Here is a 25087-nt window from a genome sequence, read left to right as displayed (position 1 = left end):
GTGGATGCCAGAAGATAAAAACAGCAATACTGTCAAAGTTCTTGAGGGAAGTTATTTGAATACTACACTGGAATACAATATTCAATCTAAACCAGCAGTCAGAAGAGAGGGCAAAATAAATATATTTTTGGGCATGTGAGAACCTAAAGTTTACCATTAGTTACCTATTTGGAAAAGGATGTACTATAACAAAAGAATAAATCTAAGAAGGAAAATATGGGAATAAAGAACAGTGGTGAGCAAACAAACTACTAAAACATACAGTTTGATTTAAATAATTATTGAAAAATAATGTAGAAATAAATTAATGGCAAGATGGAACTAAAAATACCAAATAATTAAGACATGACAGGTTGAGTGTGGAACTAAGAAGCAGGATCAGGAAAGAAGCCTGTTAAGATTTTTACACTGCTTGAGTATATTAAACCTATTATAGCAATATATCATGCTCTAGTATTAACCATAGAGGAAATGGAGAAAATCTTACAATATTAATTTCCCTGTTATAGATATATGTTGTTTACATGATTGATAATTACAGAAATATATATCATTTCTTTCTTTCTTTCTTTTTTTTTTGAGATGAGATCTCACTATGTTGCCCAGGCCTCGAACTCCTGGGCTCAAGCAATCCTCCTGCCTCATCCTCCCAAGTAGCTAGAACTACAGGCATGCAGTAGTTCTTTAAATAGTATTCTGGCTTAATTTCTTTAAATAGTATTATTTTTTTCTGTTAAAATGATATAACCATCCATCACCAATTAAATGGCATGAGACCAGACTTTATAGCTCAAATAATATTAGGGGTCTGAGTTAGCACATGGTGTCTAATAGTGTGTTTAATAGTAGGAGAAATAGTTGCTCCTCATGTAGAATTCAACTCAAATGTCTCTGCTAGAGAATCTTTCAAGATTAATCAAGAATCTCTTATCAACTTTCAACCCCCACAAGCATATACATAATTTATGTACTTTTCATCTATATAATGGACTCAATCCACACTATATATTTGACATATATTTGTCTATCTAGAATGGCATTTCAATTTCTTTGAAGTTCCATTTGCTTCTTTGTGGGAAGAGGAAAACAGAAAGGAATATCCAACGACTATCAAATCTCTATATCTAGCAGAACACAGCTAATCTCTAAAATTACAACAAACTTTTTTTGCAAATAAAAATGGCAGAATATCTCAGTTAAAGAAAGCTCTACCTATAAGAGAACACATTGGGCACAAATGCCAAGATAGTTAATTAAAGCTAATTTTAATTAGCTTAAGTACATAAATAAGGCACTCTCAAAAACTGTTCTTAGAAGTGTAACAGAATATGTTAAACATATATTTAAAGTACGTATAGCATAAACATGTTTAACAACTTAAATAATTCACAAAAGCCAAAAGAGCTGTGAAATAAGATGTATTGTCATAGTCTATTCAGAATAAGCTTTTAGCAAGCTATGAAATTAACACAGTGCTTCAAATAGTACTCATGTGTAAGTTTTTGGAATTTTGAGTTTTTGTTACTAGAAAGTTACACATTTCCCCTATAAACTCTGGATCTTTTCAGCAGTTTCCTTCCTCAGTAAATGGAACTATTAACTTCTCACTCTCCGAGCCAGAAACCTGGGAATCAATACTAATCGCTTCCTGCTCAAAGACCTTTCACATCAATCCATTCACTAAGTCCTTATCAATTCTGTCTGCAAAATCTTTCTCAGATCTAGCCTTTCCCCTCAGTCCCCATGGCCGCTGCCCCAATTCATATCTCATGAATAATATTATAACAACCTTGAGCTGGTTTCTCCATCCTCAAACTACCCACTGCCTTTCCAACAACCCAAAACCATTTAGTTTCAGAAAGGAGAATTTCAGGTCACCCCTGGTGAAAATGATATATTAATAAAACAATTCAGAGAAACTGGTATGGGAATTTTAAAAAAAGAAGGTAAATAGCAGAAAAGGAATAATGACTTTTCCCCAAGGTATCTTGGCAAAGATAAAAGAAAAACTGGATTTTAAAACTATACTCAGAGGATTCCTGTAAAAAGTAATAAGCTTAGAAGAAGTTAACATATGCTTTGCATGTAGTTAAGGTATGGTATAACCACATAATCCAAGAAAGGAGTTAAAAGATTACCCAAAGATTTTCCATCTCAGGCTTCTAAGGTACTATTATAAAATCCAAGATAAAGAGGACCCAGGAGGAAACACCTGAGTCATTAAAAAAAAAATTAAATGAGTCAAAAAACAAGTGGGAGGGGGATTCAGTAATGTATATCTTTACAAGCAATACCCAAAAGAAAATGAGTTACACCTTGAAAAATGTCCAGCAAGTAAAAGGTGAAAAGAAAAACCAACAATACATCAAAATACCCACTATTATTAATATGAAATACGTGACACATTCATTCGACTAACATTTGAGCATCTACAATATGCTAAATACTATGCTAGAAATAGAATATGACAAAAATAAATTCCTTATGGAACTTATTGTCAGTCTTTGACATGTTGCCTTTACTTAATGTGCTATTTATTTTACTTTAAAGAAAGGAAAAAATACTTCTAGGGAATTTATAACTCCCAATCTAATTTTCTCAGATGGCCTTCAGTTCCTCAACCACAAATCCTATCAGAAACCTCATGCATATAGTTAGGTTACAATTTCCTGTACAAATCATATTATCACACATCTATGCCTTTTCTCATGCTGTTCCCTACCTGGAATGCTTTTCCAACTTCTATTCAATCATTCAAATTTCCATAATGACTACAGTAAAGTTATGATTTCCTCTGACCAAAGTTAGGTATTTGCTCTTTCATATTCCCAAAGCACCTTAGAATTCCTCTACATAGCAGTTATACTTCATAACCGTATCCATAACTAGATGCATGCAAACATGATACAAACATATGCTGTCTGCAAGAGATATACTTTAGAATCAAAGACACAAAGAGGTTAAAAGGACAGAAAATGATAGAGCATGCAAAGCAGTAAAAGACAGCAGAAGTGGATATACCAACACCAGACAAAATATAGACTTTAAGCTATCCATAGTGGTGAGCACCTGTAATCCCACTTACTCAGGAGGCTGAGGCAGGAGGATCACTTGAGCCCAGGAGTTCAAGACCAGCCTGGGCAACATAGCAAGACCCTTCTCAAAAATAAATAAATTTAAAATAGACTTTAAGACAAGATTTGAAGAAAAGTATCAGGACAACTAGGTGAGATATTCCTGGTTACATATTAAAATCACTGATGCCTCAATCCCCAGAGATTCTGATTTTAATGGAACATTGTACAGCCCAGGCATCAGTATTTTACAAACGGATTCAGGTGATTTTAATGCAAAGCCAGACATAATTAATTAAATCACATGATTATCATAAGGGTTGAAACCCACTAAACTAGAAGGAAAAATAAGACCATTTCTTTAATTAGGATAAATGGAAGTCATACAGCAGGGGAACATACCCTGGAGGCTTTTGATGACACAATGCACAAAATTTTACAGCCACGGGATATGGAATCTTATTTTAAAAGTATTCAAGAAGAAAACTATTTCAAAGTATGAGAAGACAAGGGTTATCCTGAACAACCATGAAGGGCAGGTAAAGATTAATGTTCAAGGAATTCAACTATACCTATGAACTTGTGTTTCTTTAGTTTCAATATCCCATTAGAATACTATTTCTTTCTAAAATAATGTTCATACTAATAAAATTGGAACTGTTAAATGTAAAAAAAAGCTAAATAGAAAATACACTACGATCTGACTTAGAAGGCTAAGTGTTCAGACTAAGATCATAGTACTGAGGATCACATTATAATCATAAGATCATACCTGCAGGGATAATAGTGGTTAAGAGCTAGGGCTCCGAAGCCAGACTTAGCTAGTTTTAAATCCCACAGCATTTCGAACTATTTTTTAATCAAATTTTTCTCCAACTATAATACTGTGTTATTTTAGGCAAATTACTTTACCTAAGATTCAGTTTCCTTATCTATAAAATGAAAATATTAATAGTAATATAGAGTGGTTCTGAGGATTAAATAAAGAAATCTTGGTAGAAGACTTTACTAAGGAGTCTGGCTCAAAAGTAAGCTCTAATAACTGTAACAGTATTATCATAGGTATTTAACCTATAAAATTATAGTAAAGCATGCATATTACAATCCCCCCCCGCCTTTTTTTTTTTTTAAAGAAGGACCTCTCTTTTTTTTTTTTAGGAGAAGGAGTCTCGCTCTGTCATCCAGGCTGGAATGCAGTGCTGTGATCATAGCTCACTGCAGCCTCCAACTCCTGGGCTTAAGCAATCCTCCTGCCTCAGCCTCTGGAGTAGCTAAGACTACAGGCACGTGCCATCAAGCCCAGCTAATTTTTTCCCCTATTTTTTTATAGAGACAGGGTTGCCCAGGCTGGTATGGAACACCTGGCCTCATGCAATCCTCCTGCCTCGGCTTCCCAAAGCTCTGGGATTAGAAGCATGAGTCACCACGCCCAGTCTTATTTTTACATTTTTATAATTTATTTTTATTCTCATAAAAGATGGAAATGCAGAAGATAATTAAGGTAGAAAGGGAAGGTCCAAAATATGGGAAAACAGGAAATAAAAAGGGTGAGATATAGCTATCATTGGGAAATCAGACCAAGTAAGAGTAGGAGAGAAGATAGGCTATAAAATAAAAAGGCCCTGAGACATAAAGAAAAATAGCATGGACAAACCAGCTGATCACAGTGAAAATTTATAGGACAAAAAAAAAATCTCTAAAATGAGAAATGTTATGGAATGTCTGAATTCAGATGCCAGCCCAAGTTAGTGCTGCTGTAGATGGCTCCTTTATGGTTCTAACAAAGTAGAGCTCGGCAAGATTTTGACGGGAATATAAATTAAACTCCATTATAATTCTTGAGTAATGAAAGTTTTCCAATGTGTTACAGTCTTGCCAAATCCCAAAACTCCAAACACCAAAAGCAAGTTACAATATGGAATAACCCATTTTAATTTTTTTCTTCCCAAAGGCTTTTAAAATTTAAACATAGAGAAAGTGGCAATTAGATTTATTTGCAGAGCCAACTGCGAGGTTGCTCAGGACAGAAGGAATAGGGTAAGTATGAAAATAAATCCCCTGAGATATCCAGCATAATCAGTGCTAGAGCCTCATAACACTGCGCTTTTCCTGTAAAACACACTCACTGACTGAGGATCAAAGCACTTAATCATACATACTAGTAGATTGTCAAGTATGTTCTTTCCCAACCCTCTATCCTCTAAGTAACCTAACTAAATCTTTCAAGTTGTACTTTCAATAAGCACATCCTTTCCCATTTGAGTATAGAGCATCACCACTATTCATCCAACCTTATCCTCACCAAGATCTCGGAACTATACCTCCAAATCAGATCTTAAATCGGTCCACTCAGATAAGACTTTGAGGCCAGTATAACAGAAATGTTGAAACAACTCTTACTCTTACTGCCAAGTACTACTATTGTCACTTGGCACCTATCCCAGCATTGCCTTATGACAATCAGACAGAAGAAACCACCGTTATCCTTGAGTGAAAGAAATTAGTTCAATGTAATGTCATCAGTCTGTTAACAAAAAAGCTTTTAGACTCACCTAACCCAAGTAAAAGTAAAATCAGATAACTACCGAAGAAATGGCAATTACTCAACTCTGCCACAATAGTGTGAAAGCAGCCACAGACAACAGTATGTAAACAAATGAACATGGCTGTGTACCAATAAAACTTTATTTACAAAAATAGATGACATGCCAGATTTGACCCACAGGCTATAATTTGCCCACCCCTGTACCGAACTATCACAGACTAGGCTTTAACTTCAAATTATATGTATTTATATCAAACACAATATTACATCTAATGAAACGGGGGCATAAAGTATACTTAATTTAAGCAGTAGCACCACCAGTCAATTACTTCCAACTACCAATGGAAAGAGTGTCATTCTCATATGCTGGGCAAATATTTAATTTAAAAGCTTAGTTTATATAAAGCTTAACTCTAAAAAGAAGTTTTAGAGCAGAACATGATCTTATAATAAATTAGGGAAAAACTATTAATTTCATAAACATTTATTTTTAGAAACGGGGTCTCTGTCATCCAGGCTGGAGTACAGTGGTGCGATCATAGCTCATCGCAACCTTGAAGTCCTGGGCTCAAGTCATCCTCCTGTCTTAGCCTCCTGAGTAGCTGGAACTATAGGTGTATACTTCCATGCAGTGGAATTTTTAAATTTTTTGTAGAGACAGGGGTCTCACTATGTTGCCCAGGCTGGTCTCCATTCCTGGCCTCAAGCCATCCTTCCTGCCTTGGCCTCCCATAATGCTAGGGTTGCAGGTGTGAGCCACCATGCCCAGTCTTCATAAACATTTATGATGTATACTCACTATTACCCATCAGTCACTAGGGATAGATGATAAATAAGAATCCCTGCCCCCAAGGGAAGCTTACCACCTCATAGGCTAGACTGTAAGTGCAAAAAGCGTTATGAGTACTGTGACATAAAATCTACACAGGGTACATACAGGCGAGGAGGTGAAAGTGATTAATTTAACTTGAGAGACAGAAAGAAAGGAGGAAAACTTTCACAGAGCACTTGATGTTTAAAGAACAGACTCATGATGAGTACAGTGAGTAGGCAAAGGAAGGAAGATGGGGGGGAGGAGATTTTCAACTCAGTGGGAAGAGGATGTAGAAAAAGCATAAAGATGAGAAACAACCTTTCACACCTTCAGGGATCTGCAAGCAGATTAAAACACTAACAATGATGATAGAAAAGTGAGGTTGAATATAAAAGGAGAGAAAGAAGTAGATTCAATAAGACTGGTATCAAGACAGAAAGTCTGGCAAATGTTAGGGTCTAGGATGGCTCCTTGATTTCTAACCTGGGTGACTTGGGTAGATAATGGTAACAAATAAGGCAAATCAGTATTAACAGTAAATAAATCAAAGCAGCAACTCAATTTTCCTCTTATAAAAGCTCTTTGGAAAACTACTTTTAAATAATTTTTTTGGTGATTACCAAAGAAATATACAGTTAGCATAGAAAATGAAATGTGAAAAAATATAAGAAAAATGAAAGAAAAAATAAAAACCTGTAATATAAGCCTACCATTCTGAAAATGATTAAAATAAACATGTACAAATACAGGAAAAAAAGCTTAGAGTCTATAATAAAGGTGACTCAACCTTCACTATGAATGCTTTCTTGAGGAACCCTTGCTGATATGAGCCACACACGTTATATACTTAATTTTGCTATTAACAATTCCAATTATTAAGTAGTTAGAAGCCATGTGAAAAAATAATCCACCTAAATTAAAAAAAATTATGTTTTTACTTCATCCATAAATAACCATATTTACTTTATGGAATGTATATTACTGTTGGGTACTGCACAACTTCTCCAGTCTTGGAATCAGAGTGGACACTGCTATCCTACTTCCTGTTCCACGCTGATTTTCATACAGTACTTGCATTTTACCATAGCAATCATTAAAAAACCAGTTTCAAAAGGTATGTCATCTACAGGAATATAGCATCATCTAATCTTGACACCATGAACTCTGTCAAGCTAGTAGTTCACCTGGCAACTAACAAATGTCAAGTATCACTATATCTTCCTTGAAAATTTAAATTGTCAAATGCCACCTTTGCAAAGTTGGCAACAATACCTTGGGGTGCCTTGGTACAGATTGGGAACCATGGTCCTCTGCCAAAGTATATAATTTTGTGGCTTTGGACTTGGACTGGAAATCAGATTCTACCATTAACTATATAATCTTGGGCAACTGAATCAACCTTTTGAACCTAGTTTCTATGCCTACCAAATAGGAATACTATCAACCTCAAAGAATAGTTGTGATAATAATAAGATGATGCTTATATATAGTAAATGATCAATAAACAGCAGCTATTATTATGTCACTAAAATTAAACAAGTAGTTTATAAAACCAAATTTTATAACTGACTCTGTGGGGGATGGGGCATTCTAAGCTAAAGCCATAATGTCAACTTAAAACTTATAAATAGGCCGGGCGCAGTGGCTCACGCCTGTAATCCTAGCACTCTGGGAGGCCGAGGCGGGTAGATCGTTTAAGCTCAGGAGTTCGAGACCAGCCTGAGCAAGAGCAAGACCCCAGTCTCTACTAAAAATGGAAAGAAATCGGCTGGACAACTAAAAATATATAGAAAATATTAGCCAGGCATGGTGGCACATGCCTGTAGTCCCAGCTACTCGGGAGGCTGAGGCAGAAGGATTGCTTGAGCCCAGGAGTTTGAGGTTGCTGTGAGCTAGGCTGACGCCACGGCACTATAGCCCAGGCAACAAAGTAAGACTCTGTCTCAAAAAAAAAAAAAAAAAAACTTACAAATAGGCCAGGCATGGTGGCTCCCACACATAATCCCAGCACTTTGAGAGACTGAAGTAGGGAGGACAGGACTGCTTGTGGCCAGGAGTTTGAGACCAGCCTGGGCAACATAGTAAGACCCAATCTCTACAAAATAATTAGCCAGGCATGGTGGCACACAACTGTAGTCCTAGCTACTCAGGAGGCTGAAGTGGGAGTATCACTTGACCCCAGGAATATGAGGCTGCAGTGAGCAATGACGGTCCCACTGCACTCTGGCCTGGGTGACAGAGCGAGACTCTGTCTCTAAAAAATAAAAAACTTAAATAAAATTTAAAAAAACTTATAAACAAATTTTTAGGAGAAAGATCACGAAGTACTTAAACAATGACAATAGAGAGAATTACAGTTTCCTCCAAAGGATATCTTAATGTTGACCTATCTATCACAATAAATGCTATGTAAAACGTATTAAACTGGCAACTCAGAAGAACATACTTAAAAAGGCACATTCTAATGGCTAATCACACTAGTAAAAACCACAAGTTTTATAAACTAGGATTTTTTAAATGGCACTAAGAGCTGCCTTTTAAAAACACTTAAAATTTATACAAAGCAAAACTCATTTGATTATAACAATGATTTTTCCCCAAGGGCATAATACTTTAATATTATACTTGTGCCCACAACATGCTAAAAATTTAACATTTTAATTCCAAATGTCTTTTATCTGAGAAACATCTTTAATAAAATTTATAATATATTTGTAAAGGTTTTATTTACAAAAGGATTTTTGAAGCATTACTTCATTAGATCCTCAAATATTATCTCTATTTACTGAAACTGAGCTCCATATAAATTAATGATTTCTCCTACAACTTATATTTACTGAAATTAAGGTCCATATGAATTAATGATTTCTCCTACAACTTACATATTACACTACTGTCCATGTCTTTGTCACACTAAATCCATATTTTTTAATTCCTAGTACGCCACACTTCCCTCCCAAAAAGATTCAGTTCAAATCTTGTTAGCTGAACCAGTATTGTTGTATCAGCTATTACAAGTAGGCTGACCATCATCAAAGCTCTGAAAATCTTTTCCCTGCACAGTAACAGCATTTGACCTGCAGAGACTTTTCATTTGCAAAGTGTTTTGAACTAGGTAACATTAATTAGTAATTATTCTAAGATCACCTTATGACATCAGCTATTATTATCAGTCCCCTTAGCACTTATACCAATGGTAATGCAGTGGCTGAACTAAATGATTCCTCTTAGTCCAGATTATTTCCCATTTTTACTTAGCTGGTGGCCCAATAGTGAACTCTAGAAGTATTAAACTGATCCTAATATTTTTTTCTTCTGACACTAATATAAACTAAATGTGGTGGTCAGAACATCTAAAAGTCCTGTCCTCTTGACGTCAAAAAAAGGAAAAAAATCCTGCAAGGAATGGAGCGGCAAGCAAAATACCATACCACTACCCAAAATACCATGCCATCCTAAAAAGCCTATACCTTGCCTTTCAACTTGGTCCAACAAATTCCAAAAACAATTTGCCAGTAATCCTTTCCCCAAATTCACACATTGCTCTCTGACAAATACATTACTATCATTTCCAAAGTTATCCTAAGAGCAACGTACTAAGGCATCCTACTCCACAATGATGATTTTCTTAAAAAAAAAAAAAAAAAAGAGAGTAAATAAACTTGATAATGGAATTACTACATTGGGCCTGGTGTGGTGGCTAAGGCCTGTAACCTCAGCACTTTGGAAGGCTGAGGCAGGGAAGATCACTTGAGGTCAGGAGTTTGAGACCAGCCTGGGGAATGTAGAGAGACCTTGTCTTTACAAAAAAAAAAAAAAAATTAGCTGGATGTGGTGGTGCACCTGTAGTCCAGCTACTCAGGAGGCCAGAGTATTGCTTGAGCCCAGGAGTTGGAGGTTACAGTGAGCTATGATGGTGCCACTGCACTCCAGCCTGAGCAACAGAGCAAGACCCTGTCTCTAAAAAAGAAAAAAGAAAGAAAGAAATTACTACCTTGGGGAGCTTAATTCTTAAAGAAATCCTGCACAAAGTCTTTATATAAGGAACTTAATTACCCTCCTATTTTGCATTGTTTAAAAAAATTAGCCTTTTGTAAGCCAGAGTTTGTTAAGGGTAGAGGGGATCTGTATAGGTTAGGAGTGACATAGGCCTGTGTTATAACTGCTGTATTAATATGAGCCTTTGGTAGCCATAGCATCATACACATTCTCTATAAGTAATATTTTGAAGAACTTCACACCTACGACCTTCCTAGCAATGTAAATAAATTCTGTTAACAGAAACTTCTTCATTTACATACAGAATAAAGAGTGAGCCTGCTTTCTTGGAAACAAAACAGTTATCTATCTTGCACAAAATCCAGTCCACTTTGTCCATCTAATATGGACAAAAAGGGAAAAAAAAGACCTATTGGGAAAACGTTTCTTCTCCAGCCAAGGGCTATTCCCAGATAAAGGCAATGCTCAGAGTACAACAAAAAAGCCTTCTCTGAGGGAAGAAATGTGCCAGAAAAGGAGAGGCATGGATCGGGAATAAATAGGGGTGAGTGTAAGCTCTCAGTGTGAGGGCTGGAGGCAGCAGGCGCAGCGCTGAGATGCTCCAGCAAAAGAACCAGCAGCAGCAGCAGGAAGTTTCAATGGGGCCGGGCAGAGCATGCGCCCTGCACCCGCGCGGTGGCCTTATGTGGAAGGAGCACCACTTGCGAACACCAATAATAGACCAGCGGCACCAGAGAGAAACATGAGCAACAAGCACCTTCTTCAACTGTTTCCCCCTCCGTCAGAGCCCCTCCTCCAGCCTACATACTAACCACTCCACCCCACCCAGCAAATGGGAGGGCGACTTCTCCTTCCCCTAAGCCCTGCTGCCAAGATGAAGGGGGAAGGGATTGGAAAAGTGGGGAGATGCTTTTCTATTATTTTGGGGGAGGTGAGGAGGGAGGAGGAAAACTATGGAGGAGGAATTAACCCTTTCCTCTCCAAAGAGAAGCTGAACCGACTTCGCCCCCCTTCCAAGAATGGAGGAGGAACCCCCTCCCATGAGGGAGGAGCAGATCTTCGTACTCGGAGGAAGGAGTTTTGGGGGTTAAACCAGCCCTCGAGGGGAAGGGAAGGGGAACGAATCTCTCGGGGGACTTTTCAACAGAGGGAGGGAGAGTTGAGTGTCCACTGGCCCCCGCCCACCCAGGTGAAAGGAGATAAGGGGACGCCCCGAGAAGACGGGCCCAGCCTCCCCCCAGACAGTCGGGAGGATTGGTGGGAGGAGGGGGGAGCAAAGGAGGGAAGAGAAAAGCGCAAAGCTGGCCGGAACCAGCGCTCCCCTTCCCCCGCCGCCAAGGGAGAGAAGGGGTGGGGGACCGGCCCCCGCCGCGGGGGAGCAGTCCCTGGGGCGGCCGGCCAGCACAATGACCCCTCCCCGCCCCCAGCCCACACCTAGCCTGCGACGCCCCCATCTCCGCTCCTGGCCAGGCCGAGTGGCCCTAGGGGGCCCCCGCCCCGCCTCCTCACTGCCCAAGACCTCCGGGGCTGGGCAGAGAAGATGGGCCCGGCGGAGTAGCGCCCCAGGAGGAGGACAGAGCCGCGGAGGCCTGGGGTGTCTATGAAGAGCAGAGAGAAGGAGCGCGCCAGGGCCGCTTCCCGCCGGGCATTCCGGCCCCTCGCTTACCTTCTCCGTTGCCGACGTCTGGCGGCGGCGCCTGCAGCACCCGCTCCAGCTCGGGGAACGGCAACTCAGGCAGATCTAGCAGCGGCCCGTAGCGCTCCAAGAACGAGCAGACTACTGCGAAGTTGGGGCACGAACCCGGGTAGCCCGGAGGAGCCATCGCCGCCGCCGCTGCCGCCGCCGTCGCCATTTTGAACTGGAGGATGGAGGAGGAGGCGATGGGGGTGTGGGGGGAGTTGGGGTGCCGAGGAATGGCAGGGCAGCCTTACGGACGACAGGAGGCGCTCTCTAGCGGGCTCCCCTGCGGATCCGGGTGTCTCAGGGACGGCGCCGCGATCCCACAATACATCGGCGGCCCGGAGCAGTCGAGAACCGAGTCAGACGGGAGACAGAGAGGCCTTCTGTGCCTTTCACTTTCAGCCCTCTTTCCGCCCCCTTCCCTCCCTCTATTTCTCCCCTCCCACTTTGGGTTTGCCACTGCCTCGTGTGACAGGGGGAATGAAAACAAGGGGAGCGGGGCGGGGAGGCGGGCTGAAAGCGGGAGGGGCGGGACTTTTCAAGAACAGTGACCAATAGGCTTGAGGGGGCGGGGTTTCGGGCGCCGTTCGGCAGAAAGGCTCCCTCCGGGCGGGGGACGGGGGGAGTGCCTAGGCCAGAGCCGCACGACGCCGGGAGGTGAGAGGTGAAGCGCTGAGTGATTTGGGAACTCAACTCTGAAGAGAGAGGGCAGTGGGTGAGTTTTCGGGGAAATCCAGGAACTGAAACTGGACCACGGGATGGTAGAGGAGCCAGAGCAGAGTGAATAAGAAGCAGAGACGAATAGGTGGAGGAAGAAAAGTACAATTGTGGGAGGAGGTTGAGAAAGGGAAAGGTAGAGACGTGCCCTTAATGAGGGGCTGGGATGGGATGTTTTTAAGAAGTCTCTGCTGAAGTTTGCTGAGGGGCATTGCTCTGATGGGGTCTAAGAATCACAGCTTTGCTGAAAAACCAGAGTCTGAGGGCTCTGCTGGGTGACAAAGGCCTGGGGGAACGGGACTCTTCAAGGATCACCCGAGTGAGGAGTTGGGGTGCTGCTGGGAGATGAGGGTCTGAAGGGACCAGGCTCTGCAGGGGGACCGAGGTGTGAGGAGACAGAGCTCTGCTGAGATTATCAGTGGCTGAAGTGAAGGGGCTCTTTTGAGTGACCAGTGTCAGAGTGTGGCCGAACATCATGAGACCGTGGAACAGCAAGAAGTGTGTTAGAAGACAGGGTTCCAGTTCGTTGGGGGTGACAGTGAACATTCTTCCGCAAAGAATCCCAGAGGAAAACCACCGGTAATGTAAAATAGAATGTACAGCTTGGGAAGCGATATGTATTATGGTTAGGAGCCTGAGCTTTGGATTCAGCCAGACTTGAGTCCTAGCAGGACCACTTAATCATTTCTTTGAACTTCTGTAAAGTGGGGTGATAAAATACATCATAGGGTATTACTAAATAATTCACAGTAAAGTGATTAGCACAATTCCCTGGCACATTGTAAGTACTTAAAAATATATTAGTTGTTATAGAAGAAAAGAGTTCCTATAATTTAGACTGAATTCAGCTATATTTATTTAGTCTACAGTTTATTACTTTGAGCCAGAATTTTCAGAGTGCACTTAAAACTTACATAATACCTACTTCATAAAAAGCATTTGAAGCAAGGTACAAGTCATGTAATATAGGAAAATTTGTGATTAAAAAAAGATAAAGAAATATATGGGCAAATAATTATATCAGGTTCGGGGAAAATGGTTACACAGTTAACCACTGAGTTTTGTTCTGCATTTCCAGGTTTTGAAAGAGGGAAAAACCATCATTCTCCTTATCTAAAGAAAGAAAGAATACTCATTTATCAAGAGAAAAATTCCATATTGTAAGAATTTATTACCATGGATAGTGATTCTTAATCTTGGGTAATATACAGACCCTTTTTAAAGGGAAAACAAATATTTTGAAACTTGGCAAATATTTTGAAAATTCCAATTTAAGAAGTACTGATGTAAGAAATTGAAGTATAAACAACAATACAAATGTTCTTAATGCTACTGAAGTACACACTTAAAAATGGTTAAAATGGTAAATTTTATGTTATTTATATTTTACCACAGTAAAGAAAGTTAAAGTCTTACTTTAGGAAAATATCTTCTGGTTATGAATTATCACTGCAAAAGAGGTTTTAATTTAATGAGTGGTAAAATAATGTTTTTCAGCAATCACTGAAATGAAACACAAAATTAACCAAAACATTTTAATAGAACTCTCAAGCTGCTAGGGTCCTGAACCCCAGTTTAAGAATAATCTGACCCAGAACACATTTTTAACAAAAGTTTTATGGAAAGATAGAAAAACCTTCATATAGTTTTTACTTAATTGGCCTTAAATAAAGATACTTTATCTTTGGAAGGAATTTCTAAAGAAAGAATCTTTAAACCAAAGGGAAGATTTAATTATATCATTATATGAACCTTACCCTTTCTCTTTACTTTCAGCTTTTCCAGCACCTCACTTCCCACACTACCATGAGATTGTAAAATAACATTCTAAAAAAGAAATAAAAACTTCATTACTATGGTTTTCTTTTCTCAGTGCTAACTGTTATTGAACGGGAGACTGATAAATAAGGTTAGAGTTTCTGCCTGTTGTAATCCAGATTGGCAGAGGAACAAAGTCCTTGGGCCTCAGAAAGTTATATCCACCCCAAAGATAAAGAGGTGTTTTACTACAAAGCAAGGTTTAGGTTATGCCTTCACGAAATCTGTTCTTGAAAATAAACAATGACACACATTCATGATATTACCATCTCTTCTTACCTTCCTGGACTAAGAGAAATTGTGGGTTAGAATCCCAATTTATGTAATTAAATAACTTTGAATTATGTATGTCAGACTGGAATATAAAGGTACATAAAATTAGCTGTTTTTTAAACCTGTAATTGACTTATTGTAACTGCCATAAAAAGGCCTTTAAACAAGCACTAAATTACATTCAGTTCAACTTTGCTTATGAATAAGAAATTTCTTAAGATATTTCAAATTTCGCATCATCTTAGGGGAAAAAAAACCTTTTAATTTGCTCAGTCAGAATTAATGGCTAGTTTATTCAAAATACCAAAAAGTCAAAAACAACCCAAATATCCATTAACAGAAGAATGGAAAAATTGTAATATATTCCTACAATAAACTGCCACTCATACTGATAGACATATTGACACACCCTACCTGGGTGAATCTCAAAAACGGGTGAAACAAGGCAGATACACAGGAGTTAGGTACTGTACAATTCCATCAATAGGAAGCTCAAATTAATCTGTAGGAATAGAAATCAAATAGTTGTTTCCTTTGAGCTTGGAAGGGGATTGACTAGAAAGGGACACAAGGGGACTTTGTAATAATATAGTTTCTATATCTTGATTGGCAATTTATTTGATCAAAACTCATTGAACTGGCCGGGCGCAGTGACTCACGCCTGTAATCCTAGCCCTCTGGGAGGCCGAGGCGGGTGGATCACTTGAGGTCAGGAGTTCGAGACCAGCCTGAGCAAGAGCGAGACCCCGTCTCTACTAAAAATAGAAAGAAATTATCTGGCCAACTAAAAATACATGCAGAAAAAATTAGCCGGGCATGGTGGCGCATGCCTGTAGTCCCAGCTACTCAGGAGGCTGAGGCAGAAGGATTGCTTAAGCCCAGGAGTTTGAGGTTGCTGTGAGCTAGGCTGATGCCAGGGTACTCACTCTAGCCCGGGCAACAGAGCGAGATTCTGTCTCAAAACAAACAAACAAACAAACAAAAAGCTCATTGAACTGTAAATAATATCTGTGCATTCAACTGTATGCACAGATTGTCACTGCGCCCGGCCAGTTCAACGAGTTTTGATCAAATAAACTTGCCAATCAAGATATAGAAACTATATTATTACAAAGTCCCCTTGTGTCCCTTTCTAGTCAATCTGTAAGCTTTGATTTTAAATGTTAATGATTTATCCCTGCATATTCCCAAGTAGCATTGGTAGCAGTTTGCTTTTTATCAGATCAATTTATACACATTTGTTTTCCTCATGTTATTTTTGCACTTATTACACAGTTTTTTTCATATATTATTAATATAAGCTCATAAATGTATATTGAGGGGGAATTGAATTCAGTTTATGAGCCAGTTTGGAGAATTCCTAATCAATGATGAGCAAATGTGGTTCGTTTAAAACTCGCTTTTAAAAAATGTTAAAACATCTGGAAGTATGTGGATGTATGTTAAATGTGGTGAAAAAGCTATTAAGTGTCAACAGAAATGAGAATCTCTGCTCTTCAAGATAGTTTAATAAGAAAACATAGGAAAATAAAAGGAAGTCCTAATATAAACAAGATGTAAACCAACCATTTTCTATTTTTTCTCTTGATAACTGAATTCTATGTTACAATAGAAGTCTATTCACTGATGAAGGCACTTTTATAAGTGTCTTACTGAAAAAAATTTTTTTAAGAGTTATGCGTTAGTCTAGTCTCTTAAAAGCACGGCTGAGAACAGTTTCTCTGATGGAATAAAGATTTTTACTGACAAAGATGATGGGGGACTGCCTATATTATAGTGTACTATATCTTATATTGTTGCTACATTTTTTAAATTTTATTATTAGATAATTGAGAGCAGGGATGATGTTAGGAAGTTTGGTATCCTTAACAGCAAGGATTGATATTCACTAGTATGGACCAGAAAGGCTATGCTGGTTGTAAAATTATTAAGATACTGTATTTACATGCAGTATCCAGTTGCAGAATAGCCCCTGCCCCAAGCCTCCTATGTATACCCCTGCTACACAGGCTACTCAGTCTCTCTTTAACAACTCTCTGCAACTGAACATTGGTTGCAGACACAGCAAACCCTATTCTAGCACTCTACTGCCATTTTGATGTAATTAATGCTCATGCTGTCCTTAGTGAATATTGTGAACATACCCCTAACCTATAGCAATATTTTTCAAACTGTGAGTTGTGACTCATTAGCAGGTTTTGAAATCAGTTTGGTGGCTCAAGAGCAGAATTATATTAAAAACAAAAAAGAGGCCAGGCTCAGTGGCTCACGCCTATACTCCCAGCACTTGGGAGGCCAAAGTGGGAGGATCGCTTGAGGCCAGGAGTTTGAGACCCTGTCTCTACAAAAAAAAATTTTTTTTTAATTAGCCAGGCACCGTGGCTTGCTTCTGTAGTCCCAGCTACTCAGGAAGCTGAAGCAGGAGGATCGCGTGAGCCCAGGAGTTAGAGTTTACAATGAGTTATGATTGAACCACTGTACTCCAACCTGAGCGACAGAGCAAGACCCTGTCTCTAAAAAAAAAAACAACAAAAAAGAATAAAAATAGAGCAGAAAATATAACAGTGTATCACATATAGTAAAGATTATTATTTCATAAGTATTTTCATGATATATGTATACACATATATATGAAATGTGTACGTGTTGAGTCATGTAAAATATACATGTGGAGGCAAATTAATGAATAAGTGTGCAGATTAATGAACAAAATGGATCTTTATCACTTGATTATGACAGTTATTAATATTACTGGATAACTTTTTTCTTGAAGTCATTAAATGGTTCCGTTTATTTTTCAGTAACCGTACCTTCCTTATTATTTCTTCTGCTACCTCATCACAATGAGCTGTACATGTCAGAAGCTCAAAAATGTTTCTTGAATAGAAATACACTAAAAAGGCAACTGAAAGTAAATTCAAACTGAAGATAAAGAAAACTGTTTTTGAAACATTTATAACTAGTTACCAGCATATATTAAGTAAAGCTGTAAACAACAGAAGTATTGTTGGTTATTTATCGGTTTTTAAATGGTGTTTAAAAGGTTAAAATCTTAGACACACTCATGTAGATTTACATGTGCACATAAACAAACCAACAATATAAATACTATTAATAACTCAATGAATAAAATACAAATTATATATCAGCAAATACAAATGAAGGACAAATTCACCTAATGGCATTTAAGGAAGCAATGATTTCATTGCCAACAATAAACTAAACACCTTTGGTGTTTTGAAGAAATTAGAAGATGCAACCTTCCTACAGAAGTAAGCACATAATGAAGATTAGAGAATCTCTTAATTATGATTTTATTATCAAACTGAGATGGGCATGAGGAAACCCATTACTTCTTTTTTGATGAATTTCATGTAGGCAATGGATTTTAGGGATAATTCTAATGCTTAGGAAAAGACTGCTTATGTACTTGCAGAGGAATGTTTCTAGTATCAAGGTAGTGTGGTATATTGTAAAGAACATGACTTTTGAAGTGTGATGGATTTAGGTTCAAATCTCACCTTTACCATTCAGAAATTGTAACTTTGTTGAAGTATTTAACCTTACATTTTTTGGCACCAGGGACCAGTTTCATGGAAGACAAATTTTCCAGCCGGGGGTGGGGGTGGCTGCCGAAGGCAGAGCTCAGGCAGGGAGGGGAGCAGCTATAAGTACGGATGAAGCTTGGAGGACCCACTGCTCACCTCATGCTGGGGGTCGGGGGCTTCCTAAGTTTCATGGGGGACGGAGCTCTGTGGAGGGGTGGGGGCAGAGGGTTGGGGACCACAACCTTTAGAGCATTACTTTCTTATCTGAAAGTGGAGACTATAATGTGTACCTTGCAAATTTATTCTAAAAGTTGATATTATTACTATATTACTATTATTATCATACACTGGTCAGAGGCTGTGAAATAAAAGATACAGATTTTAAACATTAGTTTCAGAATAGAAAGCTTTCCAACATCATAAAAGAAGAGCAGGTAGTAAACTGATAAAAACTTCTCAGTACTTGGAGAAGTTAACTTGGCCATACTAATGAAATATAGTGAAGGGAGATGCTACTTAATATATTAAGAAGGAGTTTGAACACAGTAGTAATAAATACCCAGAGTCTTTAATACAGAGAATGAGATACAGAGGTTAAAAAAAAAAAAAAAAAGATTATCTCATGAACTCAACCAGACTAGACCAAAGGGTATCCATATTTTTTAAAAAAGAAAAAATAAAAATCTGAATTATGAGGATAAATAATTATCTCAGAGAGTAGTACTTCCCCAATATATGGTATTTCCCTCTTGAAATTCCTAATATTTATAATACCTGGGCACATTGCCTCTTGGAATAAACAGTACGTATTCTAGCCATCTCTGCAATTGTATGTGACTATATTCTGGCAAATGGGAAGCAAGCAGAAGTATTCTCTGAAACCTTTTAGGAAATTTCTTTAAGGACACCTGGCATAGACCCTTTACTCCTTTCCACTTTTTCTCTTCATTCTTCTGTTTAGAACATGGATGTGATGGCTAGAGCTCCATAACAGACCATGAGATTTAAGATCTCATCATCAAGATTGTGAAGCTGAAAGGTAGAAGCAACCTGATTCCTAGTCCTATTTTGACTACCTTTGGACTTTAACCTTTTGTCTTGTTTAAGCCACCATGCTTTAGGGTATGTTTAACTGATATAATGATTATGATTTATTTTCTACATCAAACTCATCTTTCTTCTTCATGCTCCCAAAAAAACAGTGGCATTTTATCTCCCAGAAAGTTATTTTTGCTAATTCTAAATTCCTCTGTATTGCTTCTCGGCCTTTTGGCTAAGATCAAGTGTAGTATCTGTTCTTATCAGTATAATAAATTCCTCTGTAATTTCCCTGTGCATTTCCTTATTTAATAGTTGTTGAATGTAAAGTTTGGAGGAGAATGGCATAGAGAATTGAAGAGGACATGCTGTAGAGTCACTCAGACCTGGATTCCAATCCTGATTTTCTCACTTACTAGGTATATAATATGGGTCAAGTTTCTTAACCACTCTCTAATCTTGGAATTGTTGAGATAAATCTAAAGTACGTAGTAGGTTCCCAATAAATATTAATTCCCTTCTTTCCCAACTGAATTTCAAGACCCAGTTCAAATACTCTTTCCTCATTCAGATTTCTTTAATTAGAAAGTTGTTCCCTAAGTAGAAGTTGCTATGGACTGAATTGTGTCCTCCCTGCCAAATCTGTATGTCGAAGCCCTAACCAATATGACTGTATTTGTAGATAGGAAGTAGTTGAAATTAAATGAGGTCATAAGGATCACATCCTAATCCAGTAAAATTGGTGAGTTTATAAGAAAAGGAAGAGACACCAGGAGTGCTCATGTAAGCAAAAAAGGCCATGTGAAAACATCTGCAAGCCAAGGAGAATGGCCTTACCAGAAAACAACACTGCTGGCACCTTGATCTTGGACTTCTAGCTTCCAGACCTGTGAGAAAATAAGTTTCTAATGTTTAAGCCATCCAGTGTGTGATATTTTCTAATGGAAGCCCTATCAGACTAATACAGAAGTTCTCAACACTCATATCAATTCATTATACATCCCTTATATCACTTTTCGAAAGTTACCTTGTATTATAATTATATGTATATGTCTTCTCCCTTCTAGTGTAGTATTAGAACAGCACCCAAAAGAGTATGTTGATCTTCTTTGTTATTTTAAAAATGGTATTCAGAAGTTGCAGTTGCAAAAATGGATTAGTTGTTATTAATGTTAGGCAGAAGTATGCCTTTGTAATTATTTTTTTGGAGAATTAATTGTGGTTAAGATGTATATAGGTGCCAAATTGACAAAGGGTGGACTGTGATGGTTAGTTTTATGTGCCAATGTGATTAGGTTGTAGTACCCAGTTTTTTAGGTGAACGCTGATCTAGGTGTTGGTGTGTAGTTATTTTGTAGACGTGGTTAATATTTATAATCAGTAGCCTGTTGTATCAATGAGATTGTCCTTGATGCTCTGAGTGAGCCCCTTCCAATCAATTCAAAGGACTTAAAACAAAACCGATGTTCCCTTGAGTAAGAAGAAATACTGCTTCAGTACTGCAACAACTGCCCAAGAGTTAGCAGGCCACAAGCATTATCTACACATTTTGGACCTGTCAACCTCCACAATTTTATTAGCCATTTCCCTGAAATGAGTCTCTTAATTTATAATAATCTATTGCTTCTGTTTCTCTGGAGAACCATGACTGATACAAGCACCTTTTACTGATTGTACTTACCAATGCTGGAATTTACATTTTATTTTTTTTAATGTCTCTTTTTTGCGATTCTGTATTCATTGAGTCATTATCATATTTTTGTTTAATTTTTTTTACACAATATTTCCCTTGAATTTGTCATAGCTTCTTTGACGTCTTTGCTAAATCAGATATTTGGGAGTACTCAGTTTCAGTTCATTGAGTGTGAGTCACGCATTTTTGTTTCTTTGATGTCTTATAATATTTTGTTGAAAGCTGGACATTTTAGATAATGTAGGAAGTCTAGATTCTGATGTTCTCCCCCGAAAGTTGTTCTTTGTTTATTTGTTTGTGTTTTTAGTCACTTGCCTATATACTGAATGTCTTAGTCCATTTTGTGCTGCTATAACAGAGTACATGAAACTGGGTAATTTATAATGAACAGAAATTTATTTCTCATAGTTCGGAAGGCTAGGAAGTCCAAGGTTAAGGGCCAGCAATTGGTGAGGGCCTTCTTGCTGCATCATGCCATAGCAGAAGGCATCACATGGCAGAAAGGAAAAGAAAGGGCAAGAGAGAGATAAAAAAAAAAAAAAAGAAAAAAGGTCAAACTCCTTTTCTAATGAAACTCCTCCCGCAATCATAGCATTCATTAATCCATTCATGAGGGCATAGCTCTCATTACCTAATCAACTCTTAAAGGTTCCATCTCTTCATAATGTTATGATGGCAATTAAGTTTCAACATGAGTTTAGAAGGAGACAAACACTCAAAACCATAACACTAAATCTGTGTATTCTGTCTCCCATGCAGTGTGCGGCCACTGAAATCGCTGTTCAGTTGGGGATTTTTTTCTTGATTTTATTTTTAAAACTGGTTTTCTAGGATTCTCCTCTGTGTCTACATAGCTTAGTGATCAGCCAAAGATCAATCAAAGATTTTGCTCAAACACCTTGGGCCAGGACAACTTTCTGCTGATAGATCAGCATATGAACTGGGAAGTGCATTCAAAGTTCTGGCTGTTTGTTTTTGTTTTTATTTTTTAGACAGGGTCTCGCTCTGTTGCCTGGGCTAGAGTGCAGTGGTGTCATCACAGCTTACACAAACTCAACCTCAAACTCTCGGGCTCAAGTGACCCTTCTGCCTCAGCTTTCCACGTAGCTGGGACTACAGGTGCACGCTACCATGCCCCGCTAGTTTTTCTATTTTTTTGTAGAGACAGAGTCTCGCTATGTTGCCCGGGCTCCAGCTATTTTATGTCTTCACTGGCTTTTACATTCTGCTAGGCCCTCTTGAGCCTTCTTGCTCATCCACTGTGCATGTGCTCAGGCTTCATCAGCCCAGAAAGTTTGGATGCCTTAGGTCTACTCAAGTCTTTGAGGCATACCCTCAGAGCCTCTGGTCCACTTGGGATATGTGGAGAGCATATAGAGACCCCCTATGGCTGTGTGACCTCTGGGAAATTCCTGTTAAATCCCTGCCTAGTCTGCCAATTTATTGCTTGTCCCAAACAAAAGGCAACATCAGGCAAACAGAACTGCCTGCCATCCATGTTTGCCTACACTGAGGTCACCAATACTGATGATAATATTAAACTGATAATATTCCAAATCAAGTGAGCCTCCTCTGGCAGTGGCAGCAGGGATGTTCACTTTCACGTCCTGCTCCAACCTAGTTGAACTTTGGTGCCAACAGAACTGGGGTAGGGGAATGAGGGTAGTGAAGGACAAGGACAACAAAAAAAATCTTGCTGTTCTTACCTGAAATTCAGTGATTTTCATAGATAAGCACTTCTCAGTTTGTGATGTGTCTTTAATTTTATTTCTAGAGTGACAAATGGTTGCTTTGACAGTTTTTTCTAGCTTCATAGTTTCTTTTTGGGGAGAAGCTATGTCAACCTCCTTGTCCCATCATGGTGAAGTAAATCTCCACCTTTAAATTTTATCTCAATAAATATCCTGAGGATTCCCTCTGGAGTCTGAGAAGTAATTGTTGTATCTGGTTTCCAAAGTTGGATGTTTCAGGATTCCAAGAATAATAGTTACCTTTCAGATCTCTAGAGAAGTGACAACCATGAGAAAGATGCTTCTCAAATCATGGAGAATCAGGGCTTACTATCCCTATATTTTGAAGCCATTTCAACGTTACTTCATAACTGATTTAGTATATTTTTCTTTTAATTCCAGATTTCAGTTAAGTTCCTTATGTCTTCCCCTGAAATTGCTTCCCTCTCATGGGGGCAAATGAAAGTACAAGGCTCTACTACAACCTATAAGGACTGCAAAGTATGGCCAGGAGGCAGTCGGGCTTGGGATTGGAGAGAAACAGGAACTGAGGTAAGATACTAGTCTTTGGTTGACACTGCATGAGGCTGACCAGGTGATTTCCAACCTCATAAGCTGTAACAACCAGGTGAAAAGTAACTACTTTCCTCTCTATTTTTGAGATATAATTCATATGACATTAAATTCACATTTTTAAAGCATGTAGTTCAATGGACCTTTTTTCCCCCAAGAGATGTGTCTCACAATATCACTCCCATGCCAGTCTCAAACTCCTGAAGCAATCCTCCCACCTCAGCCTCCCAAGCAGCTGGGACTATAGGCACAGAGCCACTATATCTTGCTATTTTGCTTTATTATTATTTTTTATTTTTAGAGAGACAGGGTCTTGCTATGTTACCCAGGCTGGTCTTTAACTCCTGGCCTCAAGTGATCTTCCCACCTTCAGGATCTTCCCATCCCGAACATCAAAGGATTTTTTATATTCATAAACTTGTATAACACTTACTAATGTTCATTTCAGAATATATTTATCATCACCAAAAGAAACCCCATAACCATTAACAATCAGTGCCCATTCTTCTTCCCCCCCACCTTCAACTCCTGGCAACAAGTAATCTACTTTCTGTTGCTATAGATATGCCTATTCTGGATGTTTTATATCGATGCAATAATTCAGTTCTCTTAAGTGTATTCCTAGTAGTGGGTTTCTGGAATTATATGGTAACTCTATGTTTAACCTTTTGGGAAACTGTCTTCCAAAGCTGCTGCACCATTTTATATTTCCACCAGGAATATATGAGGGTTCTAATTTTTCCACATCCCTCCTCACCAACACATTATTGTTTTCATTGTTTTGGTTTTTTATAACCATCCTTTGGGTGTGAGGTGTTATTCTCATGTGGTTTTGATTTGCATTTCCCTATTATTGCGCTTCCTCTAGTGTTCTCAGTGTGCCATGCCCAAGGTGTACATTCAGCAAAAGAATGAAGCCTCTACTTTTCTACCACATTCACCTTGGATTTAGCCTCAACAACAGAAAGCTGGGGGCAAGATAAGGAACGCTAAATTCCTACTCTTCCTGGGAAGAAAGCCTTCTAGCTGGATGCTAGGGGAGAAGGAGCCTTGTGTTCCCAGCCTCAGCAATCTGGAGTGGAGTCTCTGCCTCACAACTGGGAGGAGGCAGGGAGATAGCAATCTTGATTTAAATACCACAGATCCTTGCCTGTCTTACCAAATGTCTTAGTTCAGGCTGCTATAACAAAGTATCATAGACTGGGTACCTTAAACCATAAACATTTATTTCTCATAGTTCTAGAGACAGAAAGTATGAGATCAGGATGCCAGCATGGTTGGGTTCTGGTGAGTGAGTGCCTTCTTCCAGCTTGCAGACAGCCAACTTCTTGTATCTTCACATGGTGGAAAGAGAGCTAGCTAGCTCTCTGGCTTCTTCTTATATGGGCACTAATTGCATTCCTGAAGGCTCCACCTTTATGATTTAGTTATCTCCCATTGTCCCCACCTCTGAATACCATCACATTGGGATTAGGGTTTCAATATATGAATTTCATAGGGACACAAACATTAAGTCCATTGTAGCAAATTTTTATAGATTTTCTTGTATAGATGTTTCTTCATTTCCTATTTGCTCTTAGGACC

General features: G+C 38.7%; 2 protein-coding genes and 1 pseudogene across 4 annotated transcripts in view; 2 read left to right on the top strand and 1 right to left on the bottom strand.

The window, feature by feature from the left end:
* RSF1 (remodeling and spacing factor 1) overlaps window positions 1–12285 on the bottom strand; it is a 119883-nt gene extending 107598 nt beyond the window's left edge. Inside the window, exon 1 of the mRNA XM_069469198.1 lies at window positions 12099–12285. Coding sequence (XP_069325299.1) covers window positions 12099–12285 — 187 coding nt within the window. The remainder of the gene's footprint in view (window positions 1–12098) is intronic.
* A 467-nt stretch (window positions 12286–12752) lies between these two features.
* AAMDC (adipogenesis associated Mth938 domain containing) overlaps window positions 12753–25087 on the top strand; it is a 28735-nt gene continuing 16400 nt past the window's right edge. Inside the window, exons 1-2 of one of the 3 annotated variants that reach the window (XM_069470984.1) lie at window positions 12753–12824; window positions 23333–23482. In XM_069470984.1, coding sequence (XP_069327085.1) covers window positions 23351–23482 — 132 coding nt within the window. In that variant the 5' untranslated portion in view covers window positions 12753–12824; window positions 23333–23350. Of the gene's footprint in view, window positions 12829–21773; window positions 21849–23332; window positions 23483–25087 lie in introns of those variants that run through there. The other 2 variants (XM_069470983.1, XM_069470985.1) reach the window with 2 other exon arrangements.
* LOC138385472 (U2 spliceosomal RNA) lies at window positions 19723–19840 on the top strand (annotated as a pseudogene).

The sequence above is a fragment of the Eulemur rufifrons genome, chromosome 6 (assembly GCF_041146395.1).
Source record: "Eulemur rufifrons isolate Redbay chromosome 6, OSU_ERuf_1, whole genome shotgun sequence".
Classification (NCBI taxonomy): domain Eukaryota; kingdom Metazoa; phylum Chordata; class Mammalia; order Primates; family Lemuridae; genus Eulemur; species Eulemur rufifrons.
The sequence above is the reverse complement of the archived record's forward strand: the minus strand, read 5'-3'. Positions and strand labels throughout refer to the sequence as shown.